We start from the raw sequence: 18,497 nt of genomic DNA on the forward strand, positions 1-18,497 counted from the left end.
TGCTTTAACACGTGTGGCGTCTCCGGTGCGGCCAAGCCCTCGCGTCCGGTTTGGCTGCTTACGTCCCCCCTGCCCCCCGCCCTGAGCAGTCTGGCTAGAAGTGTATCGACTCGGGATCTTCTTAGAGAACCAGCTTTGGGTTCTACTGGTTTTCTTTGTAATTTTCTGTTTTCAGTTTCATTGATTCACACTGTGGTCGTCGCGCTCCTTTCTCCCACTCATCTTGGGTCTAGTCTGGTCTTCGTCTGCTTTCCTACGGCAGAGGCTGAGGCCGCTGGCTCGGAATCACCGTCCTGCTCCCACGCAGGTGCTCAGAGCGGCAGGACCTCCCCCAAGTGCTGCATCTCCAACGCTTCGGCGTGTGTGTCCCCCTCCGACTGCATTTCAGAACAGCTTCCCTCGTGACGTCTCCTCTGGCCCATAGTTATTTTGATGACGCCCTTGACTTGCCAGGATTTGGGCATTTCCTCCGTAGCTTTCTGGGTTTTTTTTAAACTTAGGTAAAATTCACATAACACAAAATGAACCATTTTAAAGTGTACAGTTCGGCGGTACGTGCGTGTGTTCACCAACTTGTGCAACCTTCACTTCTGTCTGTTTCCAGGGCGCTTCATCATCCCAGAAAGGACCCTTGCCCTTTCCCACGCAGCAGTCACCCCCGCCCCAGCCCCGCCACCCCCCCTACCGCCGCCCGCGGCCACCACCCTGTCTCTGTCTGTGAGGACCTGCCTGTACCGTCTGCTGCCTCCGCCTTCTCCGTTATTTCCCTGTGGTCTCACTACATGCTTTATATTTATTTGTTTATGCTGATGACCCAGAACACGCTCTGCCGTGGGAAGTGCTCCACGTGCACACAGAACGCGACCCTGCTGCTGTCGGGGCAGAATGCGCGTAACAGCTATCGGGCCAAATGGCTGGCGCTGGGCTTCGCGTCTCCTCATCCTTTGCCTACTTTCTAACAGCTGGGTCCGCAGATACCTGACGGACGGCTGCTGGCATCTCCGCCTGTGACGGCAGACCTGTCGACATGGCGCTGAGGTGCCGTCAGCTCTTGCTGACCTTTGATGAGCGCATCTTTTCCATCCTCTTATCTTCGGCCTGTGTATGCCTTTACATTTGCTTGCAGGCAGCATGTATTCGGGTGTTGCTGTTCGTATGACAAACACCGTCTTCTAATGGGGCGCTGACAACTTTTCGATCCTGTGTGACCGTTAATACCGTCAGGTGGGGGTGGCCCTCCTCCTGCCTGTTTCCTGCCCGCCCGCCCGTTCTTCATTCTCCTTCCTTCCTCTGCTTTCGTGTGGAGCAAGTGAATGCTTCCTATGGGTTCCTTTCCTCTCCTTTGTCAGCTCTTGAGGTGTACCTCTTTGTTCTGTAACTTCTGTAGTCGCTTCAGGGTTTACGGTGCATGACCCCACTTCGTGCAGGGCATTCAAAACCCTTTATGCTACCGCATCACACGTTGTCTTTACATATGTTACAAACTCTAGGCTACTTTTGTTTAAATGGCCAATCATCCTTCAAAGAGGCTCAGATAGTAAGAGACATACCCGTGTGCCCCCTCCCCGGGGGTCTGCACTTGGGTGCTCCTCACTCCCTCGTGCGGTCCTCCGTCCGGCCGTGTCACTTGCCTTCTGCCTCCGGGCCTGGCGTAAGCGCCCTGTGATGCCAGCCTGCAGCGGATGCTTTCTTCTCGCTCCTGAGTGGCTGGGGGGATGCCTTGACCTCCCCTTCACTTTTGAAAGCTGTTTTTCCGGGTACAGAATGCTAGCCTGCCAGCTCTTCCCTGTCTCCCGCCACTTCACAGGCGCTGCCCCTGCACAGAATATGTGCTTTTTTCTGACGCTGATTTTAAGAAGTTCTTTGAATCACGGGTTTTACACAAGGTGGGTATGGTGTGCCTTCACGCAGTTTTATTCCTCTTCGTAGTTCTCGTGCTTGGGGTTCAGTGAACTTTTGGATCTGTGGGTTTATAGTTACTTTTGCTAAACTTGGAAATTTTTCAGCCATTATTTCTCCAAATGCTTTTTCCGTCCCCTCCTGTTTCCTCTCCGCGTGCGAGGTTCCCGTCATGCCCACGCCCACACTCGGGATTGTTCCTTAATCACTGGTGCCGTTAACCACATCTTTTCCCCTCTTTTCTCTTTCATTTTTTCCTTTCTTTCATTTTTAAATATTTCTATTGCTACGTCTCCAAGCTCTCCAGTCTTCCGCGGTGTCTGCCACTCACCGCTTTCAGTGTGCACCTGACCTCACACCTGTGGTTTTCATCTTTAATTTAATTTCAGTCTTTTCTTTGTCTTCAGTGTGTCTGCTTAATCTTCTGAGCACACAGCACACAGTCACAGCGAGTGTGTCGAGGTCCCCGTCCCACACACCGGCCCGGCGTCGGCCCGGCTGGCCCCGCTGCCCCGGCCCTCCTCTCTCATCAGGAGTCGTGGCCTCTGCTCTTTTCTGCGGTGCTTTTCAATTGGCTGCGGCATCGTGTGTTTCACCGGTCCTGTGCATGGACATTCTGTGGTCCTGTAAATGTGTCTGAATTTGCTCCAGGGAAGCTGAGTCATTTACCATCAGCCTGGCCCTTCCAGGCCTTCCCTGCGGGGCTTCCCAGGCAGACCCGGAGAGGCGCCTGCCCAGGGGTAACTACTCCCGGCTGAGGCCGCTCTGTCCAGCGCCCCACACATCGTGAGGGCGTCCAGGCTGGCGGGGGGGCGCCAGTGCTGCTCCCACCCTACCCTGAGTGAGCCCCAGCTGCTGTTTCTCGTGACCATTTCAGGTGGTTCCTTCCTGGTCTGGGAAAGTGTCCTCCCAGGGATGTACGCACTGGTCTGCAGGTGGGCACTCTGGGGACGCCCCGGCCATCTCCGAGCTTTCCTTCTGCACAGTGTTTGCCTCTCTGGTCCCCTATCCTGAGAAGTCCAGCTGCCTCGCTCTGCCTGACTCCCAGCTCCGGCCCCTGGACTCGGGTAGTCGGCCAGACTCAGCCCGAATCCTCCTCCCACCGTGGCCGCGGTGAGCGTGGACAGTGTGGAGCCGCCTCTACTCAGGGATGACTGCTGGCGTCCAGTGTTTTGAGAAATCTTTGCTTGCTGTTTCCATCTGTCTTTTGGTTGTTCTGGATGCAAGGGTTAAGTCCAGGCGCTGTCACCCCACCTCGGCCAGAAGCAGGAGTTTACGTTCAGCAGTGTGTAGCACGTCGGCTGGGAACGAGCCAGGACCAGAAGGGGACCCAGACTGCCCACGGACACAAGACGCACACTTACACCCTGCGTGGAGGACAGCAGGCCCCGAACCTCGTGAAACACCGCCTCCTCATCCGCTACGGAGCTCTGGACCAGGTCGTAGGCTTCCAGCAGGCACGCAGTCTTCCGCTCCGCATCCTTCTCGCCCCAGGCACGCAACCTTTACGAGGTGGAAGAGTGGGTTCAGCACAGAAGTGCCAAAGCATCACTTCTAACAAAATGCATGCGGAAGTTTCATGTAATTGTCCTGTGGGTTTTATTAGTGCCTTAAGTTTTATGATTAGATGTTTCACCTGGAAAGATATTCTCAATGAATCTTAAAACAAAAATGAAGAAAAGACCTGGAACAACGCAGTCTGCACAGGGTGATGCTGTGTTTACAAAAATGAAGAGCAATGAAGCAAGGCCCCAGTGTCGGCCGTGCCGGCTTAATCACCCAATTTTCCCATCTGCATTTCTCTGCTTTTTCGAAAGCTCCACAGCGACCGCGCACGGCTCCCGCCCCGACAGCGTCAGCCAGGCAGACTCCACACGTGCCCAGGTGCTTTTCCTCCTCAGACCTTGCACTCGTTTGCTCGCTATGCACCCAGCCAGTGGTGGCCGTCGGAGTGGGCGGGGGCGAGAGGGGCGTGAAGCGAGGCTTTGCGCCCCCCCTCGTGTTGGGCGGGGCTCTGCGGGCCACGTAAGAATGGGAGTCTGCCCTGCGAGGACTGCGCCTGGAGGTGTGCCCGCTGTGTGAGCACGTGTGAGTGGTCGGGGTAGTGGGACACGCGGGTGTGAGGCGCCCACCCACGGGGAGGTGTGGGGTGACGTGTGCACTGTGCCCAGGCTGGGCAGTGGCTGTGCTGGGAGGGGCGAGGCAGGAGGGGGCTGAGAGGTGGGGCTGAGTGTTTGCGACACCCAGGTGGGTGCTCGGGGGCGAGGACACCCGAGATGAGCCGCGAGGGAGGCTGCGGACCCGGGGCGAACTCTCCGCAGGAGGTGCGTACAGACAGGGAGGAGGCCCCGCTGGGGGTCGAGGGAGCTGGCCCTGGGAGGAAAGCCAGAGGTGGGCAGAACGTGGGAATGCCCGGCCAGGTGGGGGTGTGGGCCCGGGCGGGGGCTGCGGGAGCTGGTGAGGGCAGGTCTCGGGGAGCCCAGGCAGGCCTGCCCACCTCTTGAGTTTGGCCCGCTCCAGCTTTATCTCCACACACTTCTCCTGGCAGCCGCAGCTGATAAACTTCTCCTCGATTCCCAGCAAGCGGTCGTCCATTTCCATCAGCAGAGACGAGCACGCGGGGGACTCGCCCTCAGCCAGCTCCTGGGAGGCCTGGATCTGGAGGTGCACACACCTGTGGGGGCGGGGGTTCCTCTTCAGGTTCCGCTAAACACACTCTCCTTCCCCATGACTGTCGTCACGTCCGCCACCCACGCCTGGCTTCCATCCCAGATGCTGGGAGAAACGCCGTCAGAGTGTTTCTCGAAAACCCGAAGTCCTGCAAACCACGGTCTCTGGCTCACCTTGCGATAAAATCAGAAAGAAGCACCTCCCCACCCCAGGCGCTTTACAGCCCCGGGGAAGTTCAAAGCCTCGCTCCTGAAGGGCTCAGGAGCACAAAAGAAAACCCTGGGGAAACCACCCGTTCACACGTCCACCTGCAGGCGCTGCGGCGGGGCCCAGAGGTGGAGACGGAGCGGCCACGGGCACCCTCTCGCCCGCACAGAAAGAAGAGCTTGACAGAGACGAAGGGAAACAGAGGAAACCAAAACCAGACGAGACCCGGTCGGGAGGCGGGAGCCGCTCTGAGGCGGCGGGGAGGCTGGGACCTGAGAACTGACCTCGAGACAGACCTCGCACAGCTACGAGGAAGGAGCCGGGAAACCATTTTCCAGGAGAAGCTCCTGGAAGGACGGCTCAAGGACAAGCTGAAAGCCGGCAGCCGCCGCAGACACGGCGCTCCTGCCTGGGGTCTGTCCCCACGCCGCCCGCCCGGCCCGGGCAGCGGGAGAGGCCCTGAGGCGGTCTCCGGACATGCGGCCTGGAAAGCCAGTGGGGCAGGGAAGGCAGCCTGGCCCGACCCCGGACAGACGTCTGACCACCTGACAACGTCCAGCGCCGCCCGGGGAGAGAGAGGGGAGCGCGGGCCTGCCCGTCCCCCCACCCTAGAGGCCCCCAGGAAACCAAGCCATGCTCCAGGGCCTTGAGACGGTCCCCAAGTGCTCGGGGACAAACAAGACCACCTGCCCCGCGCCGAGAGGAAGGGACGCAGGCGGGGCTGGGCGTGGCGGCTGGTCTGAGGGTCCCTGGAGCAGCGGGGACAGGGCCTCGTCGTGCGATTCTCTCAGCTTCGTGGGTTTGGAATGTGGCATGAAAATCAGTACATGTAAAAAAGTAAACGCTGACTTTCATGTCAATTCACATTTTTCTTACAAAAAGTTACCTGGCTTCTAGATCTGTGGTCATGAATTCCAGGACGGGCACTCGGTTGGGTCTTTCTCTCTTGAGAACGTTGAAGGTGTCCACAAGCTTCTGCAGCACTTGGCAACCCTGAGGCGGCGGTGAGTGAGCCTGACTGTGGCCCGGCCCGGCCCGGCCCGGCCCGGCCCCCCCGCCGCCCCGCCGGGCACACGGCCACTTGCTCACCAGTGCGTCCCTCCTGTCGTCCTCCGTGGCCAGCAGCGCGTCCACCAGAGTCAGGGTGGAGCTGTACCAGAACTGCTCGCCGCCCCCCAGGCGCTGGGCCCTCTCAATCATCTTCTGAGCTAGTCCGTAGTTCTTCTCCTTATTTGCCAACTGGGCTAAAAGCTGCAGGCACTTCGATTCTGCACAAGGATCGTCGAGCTCCTGAGAAAGAGGCAAATACGGGGACAGGACGGGAGCACGGGGGGAGGCGCGCAGGAGAGACACAGAGAGACAGAGACAGAGACGGGGAGACGGTGGCACCAGGCCTCTGCACACCCGCCATCTGAGCTCCTCTCTGACCACTCACTGTAGGACGAGCCGAGAGTGGGCGGAACTGAGACTCAGGACATGGGGTGGGGACTCTGGCGGGTGGACGGCTGGGAAGGAATGTGCCTTAGGCTGCTGCCAAGGAGACGGGGCAGAGCACCGTCTGTGCGTGTGGGACGCATGTCCTCCTGGCCTTGCAAGAGAAGGCTCGGGAGGGTCAAGATGGCAGCCAGGTGGAGGTGACGACAGGGTGGACGACCCTTTCGTGGGTCTGGGGAGGCTGAGGGGAAGGTCAGGCATGCTTGGGCACAGGATGGGAGCCACGATCACGGCGAGGTGGTGGCCTTGAACAAGCCAACTTCTGTTACCAGCACCCGTGATGTATCGGTGTCGGCCCACTGCCTCCACCTCCTTGGCCTCCAGCAGTGAGAACGCTGGGTCCTCCCACCCGCTCGGATCCTGGTTCCTGCCCCTGGAGCCCTCTTCCCTCTGGTGTCAGGAGAGCCAGCGTCCGCAGAGTGCTGCACCCCCGGGGCCCGCCCTGACCGCCGTCCCGTCACCGGCCACGCTCACTCTTGAGTCTGGTCTGCACACGCCTGTCTCCCTGCCTGAAACAGGTCTGAGCCTCCCAGGGCTTTGAGTCTGGCACCTTTCTTCGGGATGCTGCTCTCTCTGGGCTTCTTTCCCCAAACAAGGGACAGCCTGCCTGCTCCGCAGCTTTCCCTCGCCCTCCCAGTGAACAGTCCGAACGCCGGACAAGACAGAGCCCTGCGTGAGGCCCTGGGAGGTCTGACACTGCGGGAGGGGAGAGCCGTGGTCTCTGGGGGGGGGGTGCAAGGCAGCTCCGCCCTGCCCCAGGTTCTTCCTGAGGGCACACGCCCTCGTGGGGACACAGCCCAGGAAGGGAGCCACAGCTAGCTGAGAGGAGGAGGCTGGAGCTGGGGGTTCCTGGAGCTGACCCCAGAAGGGCCAGTCCCAGGGATGGGGGACGGGGGAAGCAGAAGATCTGTGCTCAGGGGCAGAGCAGGAAACAGTAGGAGCGGGGCCAAGGGGCTGAGCTGCGATCTGAGAGTCCAGGCTGGAACCAAGCCTTTCTCAGGGGTCTGGGTGAACCCCAGGCTTCCAGTGTAACCCCAGAGAGGCCCCAGACTCCTGCCAGGCCCACACGGAGGAGCAGGGACCAAACTCTGCCTCTTAGAACAAAACCAACGCTCTTGGCCTCTCCGGGGTCTCATCGCCCACACACAGTACCGAACGGCCTGCTCAGAAACAGAGAACCCCTCAGGACCAAGAAAACAGAGGCCGCAATACAGACCCAGGGCAGCTGCAGGAACCAGGGGCTCTGACTCGGGCATGAGCTCCGGGCCGGGGACACGCGAGGGTGGCTCTGCAAACAGCAGCCGGGGTGACCCCGGGCAGCCGTCAGGGCAGACAGGCCCCCGCTTCCCGGCAAGCAGCAGCCCCGCTGCGGGCTGGGGTGTGGGGCCGCTTCTGAGCATGACTGGGCGGGTGTGGCCCTCACCTGGAAGGCCCGGTGCGCCTCTGACAAGAGCAGCCTCGCAGGCTGGTAGAGGTCCATCGCAAGCAGAACCTCTGCCTTGAGGGTCCACAACAGAGGGAAGGACGTTCCTTCCAGGCCCCTCCCGGTCTCTCCGTTTACCTGCAGAATCTGTAAGACACACAGGCCGCGGGCATCGGCGCCAGGGGCTCCTCGTGCAGAGGAGGCTGCATCGAGCTGTGGTGCGAGCTTCATGCCAGATCCTGTGCCTCCGAGCGCGCTTCGCTCGAGTGCTGGGCCTGGGTCTTCTCTGGGGACACCTGTCTCCTCTCACCTCACACCCAGCCGCACCCACCAGCAGCTGGCGGGAGCTGGTTTCGGCTGGCCCGCTCCCTCCCCGCCCTCCCCCTGCACCAGGCAGCACCCTGGCCAGGGTAGGCCACAGCCTGTGGCGGGGATGGTCACCCTCCTGCAGGGCTAGGCCCCTAGGAGGAGCGCCCGCCACGTGGGTGATAGCCAGCCCTGCTCACACCTCCTGGGCCCGCTCCGGCTGCGAGGGCCTCGCCCCACCTGGGGGCCTGGCGGCTCCCCTGGACCCCCTCTGCTGATTCGCCACTGGGGCCCTGCCGTCTTGTCGTCCTCCCCAGGGACTCCCAGGGCCACACGGGGCGGGGACGCGTCCCAGCAGCCCCCGGACTTCCCAGGAAGCCTGCACAAGGGTGTGGGCGCGGCACCAGCAGGACCAGTCCGGGCTCACTGGCTCGTGCTGGCCGGCCCAGCCCCACCAGGCTGGAGCCGAGGCGCTTCTGCGAAGTGGCAGCACCTGATCCCTCGCCACAAGGGGCTTCGTCTCTGTCTGCTGGGCTGCCGGGGGGCGCTCGGTCAGTGTTGGCAGACTTTCTTCCAGCAGTGGTTCCTTATTTTTCTCCTTTCTCAAGGCAATTTCTTTTCTGCAGCTGACATAAGTAACACAGGCAGTGAGCCAAAGGGGAAACACAACGGCCGGAGAGCTCTGAACACGTCCCATTCCAGTGCTAGTCACAGAAATACAAACTAAATTAGCCAAGGGAGCCACTATTCATTCACATGTTTACAAAGACTTTTAAAATTCCTATGATTCAACAGCAAATATGGCTCCCAAATTTGCGCTTTCAGCCCAGTCTCTTCTCCAAACTCCAGACTCACGCACTAAGCAAATTTGACACCACGATCTGAAAGTTTAACACGAACCTCAAACTTACAAGCAGACCAGACTCCACCTGGTCCGTCCAGACAGGAGGCGGTGCCAACCTTGGAGGCCCCTGCATACCCCGCTTCCCGTGGGACCCGCCTTCCCCACATGCCTTCAGGGTGCCTCCCCACCTGGACGCCTGCAAATGCTTGGTCCTCCGTCCCCCTCCACTCCCCCACCCGGGAGACGCCCCCACAGGAGGGGTGAGTCAGTAATAATTGCCCCTCAAGCACTGTCCCAGGGCCCGGCCAGCGTGGGAGATGGGGCCTGGGGCTTGGCGGGGACGCAGGAAAGCTGGGAGACAGGAGACCCCGAGCACGAGGAAGCTCCCGGCCCCGCTGGACGCACCTCGCCTGCTCCGCATCCCCCATGTGCGTCTGCCCGGCCAGGTCTTCGTGGAACGCTGCTGCGTCCCTCAGCTTCAACTCGGAACAGACCAGGGCCAGTCTGCAGGGGGAGTGGGGGCATCGCGCTAAGTCAGGCTGCCCTGCGCCCAGGGGCCCGGCCTGGAGTGCAGATGGGACAGGACGGAGCTTGAGGGCATCTTCGATAATTGTTCAAGCTGAGCAGAATTACTAGGGAAATAACGGTAGCGCTATCAAACTGCAGGTAGAAAATGTCACCTTCATTCACGCATGTTACTCAACACACGTTCAGTCTCAGGGTCACCTTGAGCAGTGCCGATAAGGCGCAGTACGTGGTGCCCAAACAAATTCTGCTTTGATCTCTTGCGCAAAACAGTTTCACTTTGAAATGATTTCACGCTTACAGAAAAGTTACACAAACGTGCAAAGCATCGCGCAGCCCTTCAGCCAGACCCCTCCCCCCGCTCGGCGTGCACACCGTTTTCTGAACAGCTTTGAGTCGGGTGAAGACGCGGTGCCCCTTCGTTCTAACACTGCCATGCGCGTCCTTGGAGCAATGATATTCCCTTAAAGACTGAGGAGAAGTTTTAAAATAAAAACCCTATTTTTGTGTGTAAGTATCTTCATTTATTTGGCTTTACAAATCTTAGGGATTTTATTATTTAAATAAATGGCCCACTACATTATTAATACTTAAAATGTTATTTGCTTTTATATTGCTTTGGGTAGATGTTCACTTTAGCTGCCAAGCGATTCCCGGCTCCCCCGACCGCAGAACAGGCTCACCCACCGCAGGTGGTAGAGGTCTTCCAGGCCTTTGCTTCCCACCACGGAGGCTGCAATCAGTGCGCCCAGCTGCAGGACCGGGACCGCGAGCTCGTGGAGGAACAGCTTCTGCAGGGCCTCGGCCAGGTGATCCAGATAATACAAACTGTGCGTCTACACCAACAACAAACGCGGAAGGTCGGAGAGGAGCGGGGGGGCGGGCCTCCCGCTCAGAGGGCCCTCCTCCCAGGGCTCTGTCCTCCCAGGGCGCGCACACAGGGTGTCGACACGTGTTTGCTGAGTGATGAGGGATGTGCCCCCTGCCTGCTCCCCTCCACTCAAGCCTTCATCTTTTTATGTGTCTTCGCCTATAATCTCAGCGCCCAAGAACGGTTAGAGGCCCTCACAAGAAAAAAACATTTGTTTTCTTTCAAATGAATGTTTTTGTTTCATTTCTTTACGTACACATACAATTGCTTTAAAACGTAATGCGGAGAACAAACTAGTGGTTGTCAGTGGTACTTCTGATTTTTCAGGCGGTGGAGCTGAGGGCCCACCGAACGCTAAACGCTCCGGCTGCATCCCGAAAGCCTGCACCGGAGGCTCAGGGGCCAAGAGGCAAAGCGGCTCCGGCGGGGGCTCCATCCAAGCCCAGCAGCATTTGGTGGCCTGGGAAGTGTGTGGCTTTTTGAGAGACTAATAACTGACAATTCCCGGTGAGGCCGATGAAGACAGAGGGAGGGGGAGACACAGAAATGCTGACAGGTCCTACAGACCCTAAAAGACAGGAAAAGGACACTGAGAATGACATTCTGACAACACATTCAAGATTGTGCATTACATGGAAACATCCCAGAAAAGCACAAGCTAGCAAATTATTACAAAAAGAAACATAAAACCTGAAGGGTTCCGTGACTATTAAATACATTGGGTCCATAATTAAAAATCCTCCCCGAAGATCTGGGCCCAGAAGTCTGCACCAGGGAATTCTTCAAAACACTTCAGAAAGAAGTAACTGATTTTACACACACTCTCCCCAAGAACAGTTAAGGGAAAGAAAGGAGCAGTCTCCAGCTGGCCGCAAGGTCAGTGCGGCATCGTGAGCCAACAGGGAACACGCGTCTGCTCTTCGCTGCTGGCCCCCAGCCCCCAGCCCCCAGCCCTTAACCCCGGCCTGTGTCACTCACAAGCCCCTTTCAAGCACACCTTTGTTCACGCTGACAGGGTGACTGCTCCAGTCCCCAGAGAGCTTCGGGGTGGTGGCGGGGTGCTGGCGGCCAGAGGAGCCAGCCCTGCAACCAGAGAGTTGAAACTCTCAGCCCCGCCCTGGCATCTGGGGAGGGGGAGGGGCTGGGGACTGAATTGGCGCTAACGGCCAAGAGCTGCTCAACCAGCCACACCTCTGAGAGGCAACCTCCACGAACACCTCCGGGAAGGGGTCTGGGGGGCCTATGGGCTGGTGACCACAGCCGCCTGCTGGTGGGGCGGGGCCGGGCCCCGGCTCCGCAGGGACAGAAGCGCCTGGGCTCGGGCCCCCAGGTGTCGCCGGGGGGCCTCTCTGTGGGCTCTTCACCTGTGCCCCTTACGGTGCCCTTCGTGGTAAAGCAGGCGTCTGGTGAGCGCAGAGCCTCCCTGAGTTCTGGGGGTCGTCACAGCAAACACTGGGCCTGCGGAGGGGTCCCGGGAACCCCACTTGGGCCCACGCTGGACAGAAGTGCCGGCGGCCTGGGACCCGATACTTGTGACCGGCGTCTGCAGTGGGGGCAGTCCGGGGGACTGAGCCCTCAACCTGTGGGGCCTGCGCTGACCTGGGGAGTTAGTGTCAGAACTGGGCGTCCACAGGGAACCGGAGAGCTGGCTGCTGATGCGGAAAACCCGCATGTCTGGGGCCAGGAAATAGTTCAGAGTCAGTGTAAGTTTTCACCAAATCCTAACAAGGGTGTAGTCTGAAAGTAAAGTTAAAAGCCAGTTTTTCTCATGAACACAGAGGCAAACACCCCGGCAAAGCAACAGCCAGTTAAATCTGATGACGTACAAAGCAGACGATGCTTCCCATCCAGGCCGACTTGATTCTGGTAAAACATGAGGGGAAATCCACGTAATTAACTTAAGGAAGGGAAGACAAAAACATCATTTGAATAGAGAGACAAGACATTTGATAAGAATCCACAGCAATTCATGATTAAAACTCTTAGCAAATAAAGGAACTCCTTTAATCAATAAAAAACACGTACCAACAGCCACAACAAATGTCAGCTACGCTCAGTGAAAGGCTGAGACAGAGAGCAAGACAAGGGCGGGGCCGTGACCATTCTCGCTGCACATCGTGCTGGCGGTGGCCCACAGAACACGGCAAGGCAAAGAGGTAACAGGTGGGATGGTTAGAATTAGGAGAAAATGTTTGCAGGTGAAATGCAGATTCTGCGCACACACAAAATCCACAAGTATCTGCATATAAGTTACCAAAATTATTAACAGGTTAACCAAAGTGATGGATGCAAGGTCAAGAGGAAAACAATTCCATTTCTAAGTTTCATCTGGAGTTAAAAAAGAAACAAAAGAGGAATATTTATAACAACATCCAAAATACCAAAGACGCAGAAACAGCTCTCACACATGCATCACCTCCATGCAGAAAACCCAAGCCCGTTACCGGGAGGGGTCGGGGAGACCCTGTCAGTGGGAACCAGACATGCCCACGGGCCGAAAGACTCCGCGTGGAGACGCCCGTTCTCCCGAGTCTGAAACTGATCTTGAGATCCAGTCACAACCGAAACTCCACCAGGGTTTAAACGGAAGCTGACAAGCTGGTTCTAAAATACATGTGACACACAACGGAAGATGGAAGGACACCCAAGACCTTCTTGAAGAACAAGTCAGAGGAAGTTCCCTCCCAGATATTCCAGGCTACGAAGTCCAGGAGTTGAGGCAGACGTGGTGTGAGGACGAACGCCTGACTCACGACAGAAGTGGGGTTTTCAGTCAGCCGCGTTAGAACACTCACATGTCCGGGTTTAAAAGCTTGAAACCGGCTCGGCGCCTTGCACCACACACCACATACAAACCAGTTTCAGATCTAAATCTGACAGATAAAACTATAAAGCTTTGGGGGAAATCCTGGAAGGGACTATTTTCATGACCTTTAGAAGGAGGACTTTTTGAACAGGACACAAAAGCACTAGTTGTAATGGGAAAGATTAATAATCTTTATTCCATTAAAATCAGGGATCTGTATTCACGAGACCTCAAGAAACTCGAAGTTCAGAGTGAAAGGTGACCCGCTGTTCAAAAACTGTCCAAGTGTTTTCCAGGACAGGTAAGGGACTCTTTCAGCTCAACCAGGAAAAGGCGGAGAGCTTCACAAACTGGGCAGTGGATTCACAGGCACGTCACCGAAGAGGACATTCAAGTGCCAAAAGGCACTGAAAAGTGTCTGGCCTCCCCGTAATCGGGGTGTCCCACCCCCCGCCCAGAGTTAGGAAGGCGGGGCAGTGGGGCTGGGAGGATGGGGGCGGGAGCTCCTGCCCACTGAGGGGAGATCCAACTGGCACAGCCCCCACGAAGGCCGTCTGTCAGTGTCCCTACAGCGGAACGTGCGCTGCGCTGCGCTGGGCGTGCACCTCGCCGTGGACCCGAACAGAAGCCTCCGTGGGTGTGACTAAGACGAGGACCCTGGGCAGGGTGGTTCTTCTAGACTATCCAGATGGCCCGACAAGCGGGAGAGGAGACACTGACAAAGACGGAGGCAGAGTTTGGGGTGACGAGGCCACCAGCCCAGGGATGCCCTGACCGCCAGCAGCTGAGAGGCCAGAGGACCCCTCGGATTCTCCAGAGGGAGTGGGCCATGCTGACCATCTGAGCCCTGCCTGGGGATACTGACTTGGAACTTGCAGCCGCCAGAACGGGGAGGGGAAAACGCCCTGTCTGTGTGGCCTGTCACTGCAGCCACAGGCCACTGGTGGGCACAGCTAAACGCTCACGGTTAGGGGTGGCACCTGCGTGCTGAGTGGCTGAGGAAAAGCACGTGGGCCCCAGATACAGCAGTTGCTTGGGGAGCGGCAGCGGTGAGGGAAGGCGCTTGTGGGGAGGGCCTGGGGCCCTCACACAGGAGCCCCTTTCTGATAACCCACTAAGCTAAACCGGGTCCTCCTTCGCAGCAGAGAGGCCCGACCCTGGACGCAGGCTGGCCGGGGGTGACCAAGGCCTGGGACTGTGCCTTTAGGTAAACTTACCGGCTTCTGGATGCTTGAAGAGTTAACAGTAAAGTTGCTCTGGTCCTGTTTGAACACAGATACCACTTCCTCAGGGCAGGAGTAGGAAGCCCACTCGTCCACGCTTGCTGGTAAATCCTCAAGCCGTCTGCGAGGAGTGGGGGGTTGACACTGAAAGGCAGGAAGGCAGGCTTTGCTGTAAGAAGCGGAGTTGGAGACGTGCAGCCAGGTGGCCCTGCTCCAAAAGGGGTCGTGAGCCCAGAGGAGGCGGTGCCTCTGGAGACGGGGTGGCCCAGATCTGCCGCTGCACCTGCACCCAGGGCACCTGCCACCCTCCCTGGGACCCAAGCCCAGCCATGTGCCACGCAGACAGACACACACACGACTCTGGGGCAAGACACACTCTGACCCCACTTCCCGGAGAGCGCACACGGAGGCTTTCCGCCCCTGCGCAGCAGGGGTCTCCCCAGGTGCGCGCCCCGGCTCGGCACGCAGGGTGAGTGAGGCAGGGACGCCGGGGGCCCAGGCTGGGTGGTAGCCCTGGGGGGCCGAGCTGCAGGACAGCGTCAGGTGGGCTGCCGCGAGCACAGCCCGTGGACAGGGTGACGGGGGGACGTGCAGCTCGGGCGCCTGTCCTGCCCCGCACAGCCAGGACCCAGACGTGCCCGGGTGGAGGGGATCGCCCCCGCAACACAAGTGGCCGCCAGGGAGAAGCCTAACGTTCTCGGGCTGGGGGTGGGGGGAGACCGCGGCCCCCACGTTACGGGAGAGGGTGCCGGGTGCCGGGGCTGGGAGCCTTCAGGGCTGCCTGGGCCCCGCGCCCGCCCGGGTCTCTGCTTCGGGTCTCTGCCCCTGTCCTTGTCCTTCTCCTTGTCTTTGTCTTTGCTCTTCTCCTTCTCTTTTTTAGGCAACAACAAATGTGAACTTGCTGCTGCTAGAATTTTACTTTCTGAAATTGACTTTCCTGCTGTTGATAAGGAAACCTGGGAAATGAAATCCAAATTTGCAACGTTAGGAACAGAAAGGGGGCCCCACCCTCCTCCCGCACCCTTGGACCTGAGGTGCGGGTGACCGAAGCTTGGGAGCGGCCAAGCCAGGAGCCCGCCCAGCGTGGGCTCAGGGCCCGGGGGACACACGGCTGGGGGCAGACCGTGGACTGTCAGGAAGGGCTCGTCAGCTCCGCAAAGTGAACAGTGCAGTGTCTCTGATGAAGAGCGCACTTGAGCGACTTCTGGCAGTTCTTTTAAAAGAATTGCAAAGAATCTCTGCCTGGAGGGCGGGGCGATGGCCCTGCTGTCCCCAGCAAGTCACAGAGGGTGGGGGTGGCAAGCCTGCCCCAGGGGAAAGGTCTGTCCTGCTGGGGGTCCCTGCAGGGCAGCGAGGAGGCTGATGAGGCACAGGGAAGGTTCTGGAAGCCCAGTGGCAGGGAGTAGGGAAGACACAATTCTGCGAGGGGGGGGCCTCGGGCGCTGGGGAGAGCTGTGGAGGGAGTGGGTTTGGAGGGGGCAGCGAGGCCTCTCTTAGGAGGAGTAGACAGCAGGGAGGGCAGTGGGAGCAGGGGCCCCAAGGCAGGCGCGGGGTGTCGGTGCTATGGGGGTGAGCGGAGGGGGCCGCTGTCCCGGAAGGGAGTGGGCCCAGGACGGGGAGGGGGGGCGGGGGCGGCACGGGCCTCACCTGCCAGATGCGGTGGAGGAACGCATAGGCCATGAGGCAGTAGTCCCGGCAGCCAGCCGCGCTCGGGGCCACCAGGGCCAGCAGCGTGTGGGCGCGTGCCAGCCGCTCCAGCTGCCGCACATTCCACAGCGCCTCCAAGGACGCGGCCCCCACAGCCCCCGCGGCCCCCGCCCGCGGGCTCCCCAGGGCTGCCTGTGTGGCCGGGCGCTCATCTGTGAGACAGGGCGAACAGCCGGGGCGCTGGGCTCTGCGTCCGGGGCCTCGAGGCTTCCTCCCGTCCCTGACCCAGGCCCGCCCCTGGTCCCCCACAGCAGGCAGCCATCCCTTCAGGGCCCACCGCCAGCCCCTCGCCTGAGGGCCCCTCACCCACTGGCCCCTCACCCACACCCGCCGGCCTCTCACCTACAGGTTCCCTACACCAGCCCCTCACCCGCCGGCCTCTCACCTGCAGGCCCCTCACTCACTAGCCCCTCACCCACCAGCCCCTCACCTGCAGGCCCCTCACCCGCCGGCCCCTCACCCGCTGGCCTCTCACCGACAGGTTCCTCACCCACTAGCCCCTCACCCGCTGGCCCCTCACCTGCAGGCCCCTCACCTACGGGCCCCTCACCTGCAGGCTCGGGTGTGTCACTGTCTGGCTGCATCCTCAGCAGGATGTCAATCGCCCACTTCAGGTGGAAGATCACGTCCTCAATAGGAAACTGTCTGTGATACAGCCACTCGCTGAATTCCACGATGTAGTCAACCTTTTGCCAGTCACTCTCTGGCTTCTTTGGGATGAAACAGGAAAGGACAGTGAGCCCCGCGGGCAGCAGGCAGCACCGAGAGCCAGCATTGGAACTTGGCGCTGCTCCGCCTTCTGGAGGCTCAGGGGCCCTGCTCCGGGCCTTGCCGTCTGGCGTGGCTACGGCGTGGGTCTTCGTGTGCAATGTGCAGCAGCACCAGAGCTCAGGGGTCCTCCTGGGGTCTGCTCCCTTGGCGGACGCCCTGCTGCCTGCCCCCGGCCCCCAGACCCCCCACCTCACAGTCCCCGCAACCACGTCGGCCCAGCCAAGGAGCTTCCAGTCATCACCCCATCCTCAGCCCGGTCTCCTCGGGCACATGAGGGCATCGGACATTTCCGTGGCTCACTGGGCCCCGGAGGGCAGAGAGGATGCCGCCTTGTCCCATGTGCGGCCCCAGAGTCCAGCCCAAGGCCTGGCTGGTGCACAGACTCGGTATCAAACACCAATCATCGCTGCACGACCCCCACCCCCGCCCTCCCAGAGTCGAGCCGGCCTGCCCTCCACTTGGTGGCTCCAACCCACACTGCATGCATCCCACACCTCGCGCCTCATTGCCTGGGAAGGGGACGGCATAGCTGGCACCACGGGGCGAGGAAGGAGGAGGAGGTGCTGATGAAAGGAGGGGCAGCAATGTGATTTCTGGTCGAGAAGATGGAAGGGGGCCGGAGGCAGTAGAACGTGCAAGGTGAGGGTAGAGTCAGCCCAAGACACTGGCTGAGATCACCAGGGAGCGGGGCCTGGACCGGGGACCAAGCCCTGAGCGGGGTCCTCCTCCCTGGTAAGGGGTGGGCGGAGGGGCGGAGCGGTAGCTCCGAGAGGGGGCACCAGGGAGCCAGGTGTCCCACGGCCATCAGCATGGAGGAGGAGGGGTCAGAGGGCCCTCAGAAGGACCATGCTGGCCCCTGGTGGCTTTGACCTGAGCTGTGCAGGGGGTGGGGACGGGGCTCTTTAGAGGAGCTGAGGGGAGAGGGACCATCTTTTCCACGAGGGGTGCTGAGGTGGGGGGCCGGACCCCCACCTCACCCCGGACACAAAGCTGAACTCAGGACAGATCAGAGGCTTCAACCTAAGAGCTAACACTACGAAGCTCCTGGAAGAAGACGCAGGAGCAGCCCCTGCGCCCTTGGATCACGCGGCGGTGTCTCAGACACTCCAGAAGCAGCAGGTACGTGGGCTGCATCAAAATCTTGCCCTTTGGTGCTCAGATGACTTCATCCAGGAAGTGGGAAGGGAGCTGAAAAGAGCACCCACAGAAGGAGGAAATATTTCCGGACCACGTACCCGGTGAGGACTTGCGTCCAGAGCACAGAGAACTCCTATGACTCAGTAGCAAACAAACAGCCAAACTGAGAGATAGGGTGAGGAGCTCAGCAACTGTTTGTCTGCAGAAGACGTGCAGACGCCTGTAAATGCCCGAGAAGGGTGCACATCGTCAGCGACAAGGGAGGCGAAGTCAGGTCGTGATTCAAACAGCAAAGCAGAGTCCCCACGTGAGCAGCAGATACGTGCCCAGAGAGCTGTGACCGCGTCCGTGGGGACACCTGTGCACGAACGTCACCAGCAGCCCGGCCACCAGAGCTGCAGACGGAGGCCCATCGGCACAGCCCGCCCTCCTGCCGAAGACACGCGCCACGAGACGCCCAGGAGGGGAGCAGAGGATGGAGGGCGGAGAACGCGGCTTGTCTGGTTCCATTTGTGTGACGTGTGGCTCCCTGGGCCTGGGGGGAGGGCAGGGGTGCCCACAGACCAGGGTGTTTTGGGGGTGGTGACTGTGACGACGGCTGTGTAGCCCTGTGA

The 18,497-nt window shown here is 59.8% G+C and overlaps 1 protein-coding gene across 8 annotated transcripts in view; it reads right to left on the reverse strand.

Moving 5' to 3' along the window:
* CFAP46 (cilia and flagella associated protein 46) overlaps nt 1-18,497 on the reverse strand; it is an 86,969-nt gene that overhangs the window by 23,045 nt on the left and 45,427 nt on the right. For all 8 annotated transcript variants that reach the window (XM_072972163.1, XM_072972164.1, XM_072972165.1 and 5 more), the window contains 12 exons: nt 16,526-16,685; nt 15,916-16,127; nt 15,006-15,224; nt 14,263-14,412; nt 10,056-10,204; nt 9,249-9,347; nt 8,493-8,625; nt 7,694-7,840; nt 5,866-6,066; nt 5,663-5,769; nt 4,397-4,573; nt 3,264-3,402 (listed from right to left, as the gene is read on the reverse strand). In XM_072972163.1, the coding sequence (XP_072828264.1) occupies nt 3,264-3,402; nt 4,397-4,573; nt 5,663-5,769; nt 5,866-6,066; nt 7,694-7,840; nt 8,493-8,625; nt 9,249-9,347; nt 10,056-10,204; nt 14,263-14,412; nt 15,006-15,224; nt 15,916-16,127; nt 16,526-16,685 (1,893 nt within the window). The remainder of the gene's footprint in view (nt 1-3,263; nt 3,403-4,396; nt 4,574-5,662; nt 5,770-5,865; nt 6,067-7,693; nt 7,841-8,492; nt 8,626-9,248; nt 9,348-10,055; nt 10,205-14,262; nt 14,413-15,005; nt 15,225-15,915; nt 16,128-16,525; nt 16,686-18,497) is intronic.

This window comes from Vicugna pacos, chromosome 11, assembly GCF_048564905.1.
Source record: "Vicugna pacos chromosome 11, VicPac4, whole genome shotgun sequence".
NCBI classification, from domain to species: domain Eukaryota; kingdom Metazoa; phylum Chordata; class Mammalia; order Artiodactyla; family Camelidae; genus Vicugna; species Vicugna pacos.